The following is an 11450-nucleotide window of genomic DNA, read 5'->3' as shown; positions in this document are numbered from 1 at the left end:
AACCTTTACGACATTTGTACAAATCAGCAAACACTTTGGAATTAGATAATGTTCCCACAACTCTGTTTAAAAAAATTGTATGATTACGGCATCATTTTAAAAAAAAACTTTCCATGAGACCTGGTGACCAGAATCGTTTCTATTATTAGACTAGCCAAGGGGGTTTTTTAACATCCACTCGACACAAACCAGGTCATTTCGGGACTAACATATGGTTCAATTTTATTCTTTCTTTAGCAATGAAAGTAAACTGGAGGACCCAGAGAAAACCCACGAGGTTGGACAGGCGACCCTACTCCTTGTCACGTACAACCGAGGAATTGAAACCACACCAGTTGACTCAATGACAGGCCTTATGATACAGCGCACACATTCTAACCAATCGACAATCCAACCCCCGACAAAAATTCTGGTTCTCAGATACCACTTAATAAGGGCCATCTGACCTGGCCCCGGTTTCACAAAGCATACTCAGAATTAGGTTTTTATTTCAAAAAATAAAATCATTCTTATCCATCTGAATGCTCTCATTTCACCAGAGTATTAAAGCGAAGTAACTCTATTGAACTTGTCTTGTTGAAAGCAGAAGTAAATTTTAGCAGTGTAACACTAATTGTTGAAGTCAATCTCTATCAGAGAGATAGAGAGAGAGAGAGAGAGAGAGAGAGAGAGAGATTGGGTTTAACACAAACTAGGTCATATCGGGACTAGCAGATGGTTCAATTTTATGTAAATTATTCGCTTTAGCTGTGTGAGACTAAAATTATAAATTATTAAATACGGCAATTAATAGGGTTTCATTGTATCACCTTTTGGTTGAGAAACTTGGTAACATTATTAAATTTAGCAATTAATATTATTCATGTCAAGTTCAGATTTTCAAAGCATGTATTCGATGTATAATTTTTCGGCTGAGAGAGAGAGAGAGAGAGAGATTGGGTTTAACACAAACTAGGTCATATCGGGACTAGCAGATGGTTCAATTTTATGTAAATTATTCGCTTTAGCTGTGTGAGACTAAACCGGAGGACCTGGAGATAATCCACGAGGTTGGACATGTGACCTACTCCTTGTCATGTACAAGCAGAGATTCAAAACCACGCCACTTGACTCAATGACAGACCTTATGATCAAACGCCTCCCACCCCCATCAGAGAGACAGAGAGAAGAGGTTAAGGGTCCACTAGACACAAACTAACATCTGGTTCAATTTTACTTCAATAACTATAAGCACAGAAACCGGATAAAACCCTGGTAAAATATTCGCAGATGAAGAGATAAATGAAGAACCTTGAAATGAGATGTTTGTTACTAGTCATTTAGTACTGTGATCCTTTAAAGAGAGAGAGAGAAATATGGTTTAACTTCCACTCGACACAAACTAGGTCATTTCGGGACTAACATATGGTTCAATTTTATTTCAATAATTCGCTTGCGCATAGGGGTCTTTAGCAGCGGGAGGAAACCGGAGAAAACCCACGAGGTTGGACATCGACCCTACTCCTTGTCACTAACAACCGGGGAATTGAAACCACGCCAGTTGACTCAATGACAGACTGTATGATACAGCGCGCACATGCTAACCATTTGGCCATCCAGCGCGTAGGTGTCTTTAGCAGTGGGAGGAAACCGGAGGACCCGGAGAAAACCCACAGGGTTGGACAGGTGACTCTACTCCTTGTCACGTACAACCGGGGAATCAAATCAAAAAAGCTGGAAGGATTGTCTGGGAACTGGTATATATTTATTTGGTGAAAGAAAAAAGCAGGTCAGAAAAAATTACCTGATGTTAGCTGGACTATGTGGATCTGATACAATCTCTAAATGATCAGCTTCTTTAGTACTGGATGAGCACCATACCTAGAAAATATAACATATCAACACAAACTAGGTCATTTCAAGAATAACACATGGTTCAATTGTATTTCAATAATTAGCTTATGTGTAGGGGTCTTTTAGCAGTGGGAGGAAACCCGACAACTCGGAGAAAACCCATGAAGTTGAACAAGCAACCCTATTCCTTGTCGCCTGCGAATCGAAACCATGCCAACTGTCTCAATGACAGACTTTATGATCTAGAGTTCACGCTCTCATCAGTGCTGCAGAACAGAGGGTTTGACAAGGGTGAGATGTTTAGTCATTCAGATTGGATCAAAAACTAAGGTCCACCCGCATAATAGAACCCTTGACAGGATAACTTTGATGCCAAAATTTCCCTCATAGCACACTGCACAGCTGATGTCCATCTTTAATAAATAAATAAATAAATAAATAAATAAATAATAATAATAATGCGCTAAAAATCACATCACAATAGGGATGTGCTCTAAGCACTGAAAACACACCTAGCACACTACAACACATGACGCATACTAAACACCCTATTTCATTTTACAAAGACTTCAGAGATTTGACATCAATGATTCTTATAATACAATTATTCAAGTTGTGAATTGAAATGGTATGATAGTGCCATTAGTGCCAAGGGTTTTTAGTCTGACCAGTGGGCAAGACCTCTGAACATATTCTTAATATCAACTTACTTGAGCAAATGCTAAGAAAAACAGTTGTTTATGTGACAAGCCTACAGCTGGCAGTGGCATTTCATCTCCATTCGCCTCGATCCAACTTAAATAGGCCTAAAAAACAAGTAGAGAAATGATCAAATGCATAAGCATAAAGTAATCTCCATATTGTAAACAATGCATACACATATCGTAAACAATGCATATCAACTCTAAAACACTGACAAAGGGCTTGTTGTTGTGTGTTCCGTGTACACATTGGCGTGCACGTAAAAGATCCCTTGTCAGTTAGAATTCGATATAAGAGAAGGCCATAGTGCTGCTACCCGGGCCAAATTTTCTCCATAGCACACTGGATGGCGTATGCCCGTCTTTATTAGCCCAGCCAGTGCAGAACAGTAGGACTTTAAATCCCATTTCATTTTATTTCTGTTGTTGTTGTTTGTAGGGTTTAAAGTCCGCTTCCATCAAGATTGATATCGCAGAAGTGGTTTTATTACTTGGGGTCTTTTCTGTTGGATGAAATTGGAATACCCGGATTAACGCAACAAGGTTTAGAAATTCTTAAACTATGCATCAAAACAATGACCACAAACCACAGGTGACCGGCCACTACAATATTGTGATTGGGGAGAGAGAGAGAGAGAGAGAGAGAGAGAGAGAGAGAGAGAGAGGTTTAACGCCCATTCGACACAAACTATGTCATTCCGGGACTAACGTGTGGTTCTATTTTATTTCAATAATTTGCTTGTGTGTAGGGGTCTTTAGCAGTGGGAGGAAACTGGAGAACCCGGAGGGAGAAAACACACGAGGCTGGACAGATGAGCCTACTCCTTGTCACATACAACCGGTATTGTAGTTGGCAAAGGATTCCTATATCGCTTAAATCACATGTAACGATTTTAATTATTAAAATATTTACATTGTATGCTGATTTGAGACCACCGTTATCAGCTATGTTCTCTCCTAGGGTCTGTTTTCCTCTTATCTACAATAAAATGCATTAAAATAATCATATCAAATTATTGTAAAATTTACTCAATAATAGCCTAAACATAGGTTGCAAGACCTGGAAACATATGCCCATGCACGTTAAGGAACCCATGACAGTTGCAATTTGAAGAAAAGCAGGCCACACTCCGGACAAAATTTCCCCCATAATAGTCAGAACATAGGTTGCCAGACCATGCCCACGATTGTGAAAGAACGCTTAAAGGGACAATAACACTCTTGCTGGCTTGACAACTCCAGAAAATAAAAATAGCCTTATTCTAAATACTAGATGTGTTAGTGTCCTACCTGTTGTGTAAATTATTCATTAAATCCTATTTTACTTGTCCAGAGGGTTCAACATTTTTTTTAAATACAAGTCACATTTGAAAAGCTTTACGTCAGGCTTTTCAAATCATTCAGTTGAATTTTTCCAATTTTTTAATTGGAATATTGTAAAATAGTGCAATTTGTTGACCAGAATAAAGATTGGGACATATTATTCAGTTACAACAAGAGTGGTATTGAGCATTTAACAGTTTCAATTTGAAGATAGGCAGACAGACACACCACACTCTGGGCAAATTTCCCTCAAAACACACTGTATAGTGAATATATCAGTCTTGATGAACTCATTTGGCGCAGAAAAGTAAGACGGTTAACCCAATTTAAAAAAAATAAACAAACAAGCCAACAGTGAGGCTGATATGCCCCATCCATATCAAGTAATTGATGATGTGATAATTTTAAAATATTCAAATCAAACCAATAAGTATTTTTTTTTTTTAAGCTTCAATTACATTTCAGTAACCTAATCTGATTAAAATATAGATCTATATTTCGTTTGTTATTTTTTTACTTTCGATGGCCTCCACTACATGAATATCTGACCAGTTAGGTGGGAGGTCGCAACAAGGATCATACAAGCGGCTTTTGGCATATTAAGTGAGACATTGGATTAACCAATCAGTGTTGATGTTTCAAATGGGTATTTGGAAACACAACTTTTACTTCGACTTTGCTGCGAATGTCCACCCACAGTTCCTTGCACCGCATGCCAGGAACTCGCCACAACAGACAATTTCATTAGCTAATCCTTCACATCAACCAGAACATGGGTTATATAACAACTCTTCCAGATCCTAGTGTAGTAAAGACAAGTAAAACAAAATTTTGAACTATAAAAAAAACGAAATGAAATAGGCTCTGTGTTTTAATCAGATGGAATAATAACAAATACCGGACATGTGTATAAAAAACTCACATTTTCACCATTTAGTTTATAAGCTGAATACTGATTACTGACACAGTCGGCTCTTTCATTGAATTTAGTAACAGAATCATTGTTCCACCAAGGTCGTAAGTTACCATCTTTATCAAATTCACGTCCTGTAAATCAAACATACAACATTTCATACTGGTGCTGGATAATCTGGACAAACATACATTTCATACCCTGTGCTTGATAATCTGGACAATTTTTTTTGGCAGACATCTATAGATATCTATCACATGTACCTTAGTCATTATATTTTGAAGACTACTATTAAAAGAGAAATCGGGGACATTCCTTAATGAAGCAAGAGATGAGTTATATGAGAGTAGGTCATTTCGGGATTAACATATGGTACAATTCGTTTTCATTAAAGAACTTGTGCATTTGAGTCTTTAGCTATAGGAGGAAACCGGAGGACAGGCGACCCTACTCCTTGTCACATACAAATGTGGCTCAAAACCACACGACTTGACTCAGTGATAAACCTTATAATCTAAAGTGCATGTTAAACCGATCTGCCACCATCCCTAAAGGATGAGAGATAGAGAAAGAGAGAAATGGGGTTTAACGTCCACTCGACACAAACTAGTTCATTTCAGGACTAACATATGGATCAATTTTATTTCAATTTTCAATAGGGGGTATTTAGCAGTGGGAGGAAACCGGGGGACCCGGAGAAAACCCACAAGGTTGGACAGGCGACTCAACTCAGTTGACTCAATGACAGACCTTATGATACAGCACACACACGCTAATCATTCGGCCATTAAACCCCCAAAGATGAGAGATGTGACAATACACCTCTGTCACTAAAACAAACAATAACTACTCGTAGTGTTAGGTTTAACCTGTATCGCCCTTAAACAATTAATCTTTGCTATAAAATTTGAAATCAGCGTATCTAGGCTACACATAATTCTGGAATTAAAAGACATTCCATGTATTAAAGGTAAAGGGAAATAACTCTTCATTAAAAATAAGTTAGTAAAGGTTTATACAAATATTAGTAAATTTAACTACACAAATATATGAATGGTCTAAAACCATTTTGAAATCAAAGAATTATTGATATGATATGCTATTGTAATTTTAACAGTGCCTCGGAACACTTAAGAGATGGATGTCATGAAATGAAATGAAATAGGGTTTAACGTCCTACTGTTCTGTACCTACTGGGCTAATAAAAATGGCGTGTGTAATCCAGTGGGCTAGGAGGGAAATTTTGCCGACAGTTGCGCAACGGCCTACTCTTATATCAATGTCCAACTGTCAAGGGTCTATCTGTTAATTAAATGTAAGTTTGTTTGTTTACAGGTCTATTTTTCAATTAAAGGTAAGTCTATTGGTTAATCAAAGGTAAGTCTATTTGTTAATCAAAGGTAAGTCTATTTGTTTATTAAAGGTAAGTATATTTGTTAATTAAAGGTAAATCTATTTGTTGCTTAAAGGTAAATCTATTTGTTAATTAAAGGTAAGTCTATTTGTTAATTAAAGGTAAGAATATTTGTTAATTAAAGGTAGATCTGTTAATCTAAGGTATGTCTGTTAATTAAAAATAAGAAATAGAGTCTATGTAATAAACTTGTGAGATTAGACAAGTTGAATCGTTGTCATATAAGAGAAAATATTACGAGTAAAAAATCTTGAAATCTTGAAAATGGAAATTTTTACCATTAAGAAAAAAAATGACAATTTTTCAAATTTATGCTTTATTTCTTCTCTTAATATGACATCGATTCAGCTCCATGGTCTTAGGCTACTAAAATCAAAGATATTCAATTTTTTTTTCAAAGTAAAATTTTTTCTTTAAGTTCTTAGTAAGCAAAAGTGATAGTCTCTTCAAAGATCTAATCCAATTCAACGTTTATATGTCCCATCCAAACAACTAGACAATGTTCATTGCCAGGCACTCCGTCCTGCATCACGGACGAGGTCAAACCAGGATGGAAAATCCTTAGATACTTTCTCAGCTAACAATGGAATAGAATTCGGGATCTCAAGGTTAGTGAACCAGCGCCTGATTCGTGGTGTCACCTTGACTACCTGACTGATAGATCAAATTAAATGAATCAGCTTCTATTTCCAGATATTATTACGCTCACCATCTTTATTATTCTTTTGGGTACTTTCTAAAACAAAAGATTAATTTACCATCCACTCGACACAAACTAGGTCATTTTGGGACTAACATATGGTTCAATTTTATTTCAATAATATGCTTGTGCGTAGGGGTCTGTAGAAATGGGAAGAAACTGGAGGACCCGGAGAAAACCCATGAGGTTGGACAGGTGACCCTACTCGTTGTCACGTACAAGAGGGTAATGGAAACCATGCCACCTGACTCAATGACAGACCTTATGATACAGCGTACACGTGCCAACCATTCGGCAATCCAACCCCTTCTCTTTATATCTTTCTAAAACGCTAGATTCTTTGAAGAGACTATAACTTAAAGTTATCCCAATCACCTTGATCATCAAAACCGTGAGTCAGTTCATGACCCATAACCACACCCATAGCACCAAAATTCAGTGACCTGTTAAAATAGGCAAAAAAAAGCAATGAAGCAAAGCAAAAAGGATTAGAAATAAAAGCTGCCGATCATCATTGGCCTTTTTAGGACAATATCTAGATACATTGTGGGAGATTAGATAAAGAGCTGGTAGTTCTCACTATAATAGTTAAAAACCAGATAATGTAAAGGCAATTTGCTGAAAATTTCAGTCAAATTCATCCACCCTGAACCGAGTATTTAGCGATTGAATTTTGGGTCTAGCCTCGATCATCATTACTAAAGTCGAGTATTTAAAGGCTCAATGCATCATTTCCATTTTGGCTAGTATATCAAATTTCTCATGACTAAAAACATGTTAAATATGTACTCAGATTGATTATTTAAGATTTAATTAAGAAAACAAAATCAAGATACCAATGCTAGATTATTCGTAATAAAAGATGGCAGCATCTTGCTATGCTCGAATAGCAAATTTGTGTGACTTCAAGCATTCTTGAAGGAGGTAATTAATGCATCAAGAGGTTATAAGCTTTTAATATTTTAAGCATTAATATATACTCACTATCTATGGGTAACAATTACTATGGTTTATTACACTGTGATGTTTCAATAAGATTTCGCAAGTCATTAACAAGCATACAGAACATCAAAAATTAAATTTATGTGCTTGATAACAACTTGTTATACTAGTGTATTTAAGGCGATGTTTCGTAGAGTATTCTCTTAATGTTAGTGTAAGCCTTTGATCATGTTGTTGCTAAGTATGGCTTTGGTTATGTTGTTGTATTTTGTCTATATATATTTGCCTCATACCTGTTTTACTGTATTAGCTTGATAACGTTGAGAGAATACTCTACGAAACGTCGCCTTAAATACACTAGTAGCTGTTTTCCATAAGTATGTGTTTTGTTGTTACTCTACCCAGTTACTAAATGTCATTTAAAGAACAACTCGTTGAATGTCGTAGTGTAATAAATTTCTGTAATTGTTATCCATAAATAGTGTTTTAATTGACCAATAAAATATTGTAATTGTTATCAATAAATAGTGTTTTAATTTACCGATAAATCATAGTAATTGTTATCCATAAATAGTGTTTTGATTGATTGAGCCCCAATTAAATGCTATTCAAAGAAAGTTACTTACTTTGGGAATCTTTGATCATAATAAGGAGCTTGTAGTATTCCTGCTGGGAATACTATTTCATTTTTAGCAGGTGTGTAGTAAGCGTTAATAGTAGCTGGTGTCATGCTCCACCTATTAAAATTAATATCATATCATGGTAATAATGTCTATATATTATATCATGGTTATAATGTTTATATATCATGGTAATATTGTCTATAATAATGTCTATATATCATATGGTAATAATGTGTATAGATCATGGAAAGATAATAATGTGTATATATCATGGTAACAATGTCTATATACCATGGTTATAATGTTTATATATCATTGTAATAATGTCTACATATCATTGTAATAATGTCTATACATTACATCAATAATGTCAATGTGTTGTTTAAATTATTAAAGGACAATATTGGTGCCAGTCATTATCACAAAGTTGATAGAGCTGGTTAAACACATTCCAAATATAATTTTAACACAGAGATCATTGCTACGATAGCTGAGTAATACAGGTTTCCTGAATCGGAAGTGACAGTCTCACACAACAACTTTTGGTCTTGGAAGGAATCATTAGTGAGCAGAAATTCAGTCAGTTATATAGAGGGATGCCTAATGTTTTCCTTTGGCGTTCGTCACTTCCTATTCAGGAAACCTGTATTACTCAGCTATCGTAGCAATGATCTCTGTGTTAAAATTATGTTTGGAACGTGTTTAATTAGTTCTATCACATATGTGATAATGACTGACACCAATATTGTCCTTTAAATAAAAGCTTGGAAGCTGTAACCATTCACAATTGCTTTGCACATAAAGAAATTTAAATTATGCTCCAAATGAAATATAACATTGTCAGTGATATTACCTCGGTAGAAGCAGACATTAAAGCAATAATTTCATATTTTCTAAGAAAGTTAAAACATAATTATTTCTATGTCTTTTGCCCAGTAGGTTGTCAATTCACTATTATACGATCATAGGTATTATTCTCCCACCTAAAAATCCTTTGACCTCGGAAATAATAACACAATTACCTCCCTTGTTTTTCTATTCCTCCCATGGAATAGCTATCTTCAAACGTTTGAATTTTAAGTTGAAAATGAAAATGATATTTTTGCCAATTTCTTAACTGGCAATAGTGAATTATAGGATTAATAGGATTATTCTTTAACAAGGTAGGACTGTTTATAGATACCATCTATTTTAAGGCTTTATTTTAATAACTTTTAAAAATATAACTTAAAAATATGAAATTTCAACTTTAAATAGAGCTATTTCACAACTAAAATCACATTCTTCTCAATTATGTGTTATATACAAGACAATTTGTGTGCTAGAGTTTACAAGTTGTAAATACATATAACAGAAACTGTGCTTACGCTTTCGTCTTTGGAGGTTTCCTGAGAATTTCGAAGTTCTTCGCTAGTTGATATTTGAGATTCCTGACATTGTTATAGAAATATTCTGATCTATTTATCAATAACTGAAAAAAAAACACAAAACGAATCAACTCAACATTATGATGATTTACAACCACGGAAAATATGAAATATAAATTATAATTACTTGAAAAAGATATTTAAACATACATTATGCAAGAGCTATTGCAGGTCTTTCTTTAGGCCTGAAATGTTATGTGAATTATTAATAAAGACATTAACTTATCCAGACCCTAATCAACTCTCGATGTCAACGCTAGCCTGCAATATTTACTGGATTACGATCAGATTTGCTGCTCAACTTTCACTCATAATTTAATCATGAAATGGATAATCAAGACTGTTTTTTATCGTACCGACTTTAGTAATGATGATCGAGGCTAGGCCGAAAATTCAATCGCTAAAATCTTGGTTCAAAGTGGATCAATTTGACTGAAATTTTCAGCATATTGCCTTTACAGTATTTAGTTTTTACCTATTATAGTGAGAACTGCCAGCTCTTTAATTAATTTCCCATAATGTATCTTTAATACATGTGGCTATATGATCGAGAGTGAGACATTAAAGGGGAAGACCAACGATTTTCAACAAGGTTTCCATAAATCTTAAATATATATTCAGAAATAGTGCCCTTCGTAACTCAAGCATACAAGTTTTTGTAAGCGAGAAATTTAATTCTTATTAAAACCAGAAGTGATGTAGTTGGTTCAACACGCTCATTGGTCTCTATAGAAAGCATACCCAATTGGCGTATGTTTACCGATCTATTCACACATCGTCGTTACTCAATATGTACCTTAGTCTGAGTGGCATTTCAATATATGATGCGAGAGAGAGTGAGAAATGGGGTTTAACGTCCACTCGACACAAACTAAGTCATTTCGGGACCTACACAGAGTTCAATTTTATTTCCATAATTCGCTTGCGCGTAAGGGTCTTTAGCAGTGGGAGGAAACTGGAGGACCCAGAGAAAACCGACGAGGTTGGACAGGCGACCCTACTCCTTGTCACGTACAACCAGTTGTCAGTTGACTCAATGACAGACCGTATGATACAGCGCGCACATGCTAACCATTTGGCCATTCAACCCCCCAATATATCATGCAATGTTTAAACAACTTAAAACACAGACACCATCCTGCACATGTATTTCTACGAACTCGTCATGCAAAAATCAAATCCAATCTTTAAACTCGTATAAAATAATGTACGTTGAATACATTAACCCCACCCCCCATTTGTTATCAAACGATATTTAAGGGGTTTGGGGGACTGAATGGTTTAATGTGTGCGCTTTAGATCATAAGGTCTGTTTTTAAATTAAGTGACATGGTTTTGAGCCAACACTTGTACGTGATAGGGAGTTTGAGTTCAGTTAAACTCTATCTCCCTCTCTCCCTTTCCCTCTTTCGTTAGGTATCTGTCTTCCCCTCTTACTTCCACCTCTCTTGGGGGTGGAGTTGGATGGCCGAATGGTTAGCATGTGCGTGCTGTACCATAAGGTCTGTCATTGAGTCAACTGGCGTGGTTTCGATTCCTGGGTAATATGTGACAAGGAGTAGGGTCACCTGTCC

The 11450-nt window shown here is 35.7% G+C and overlaps 1 protein-coding gene across 1 annotated transcript in view; it reads right to left on the bottom strand.

Annotated features, from left to right (window-relative positions):
* Positions 1–9752: 9752 nt before the first annotated feature.
* The window catches only part of LOC126827119 (endothelin-converting enzyme homolog), a 38326-nt gene continuing 36628 nt past the window's right edge, over positions 9753–11450 (bottom strand). Inside the window, exon 13 of the mRNA XM_050556322.2 lies at positions 9753–9920. Coding sequence (XP_050412279.1) covers positions 9813–9920 — 108 coding nt within the window. The 3' untranslated portion in view covers positions 9753–9812. The remainder of the gene's footprint in view (positions 9921–11450) is intronic.

Source organism: Patella vulgata, chromosome 7, assembly GCF_932274485.2.
Source record: "Patella vulgata chromosome 7, xgPatVulg1.2, whole genome shotgun sequence".
NCBI classification, from domain to species: Eukaryota; Metazoa; Mollusca; class Gastropoda; family Patellidae; genus Patella; species Patella vulgata.
The sequence above is the reverse complement of the archived record's forward strand: the minus strand, read 5'-3'. Positions and strand labels throughout refer to the sequence as shown.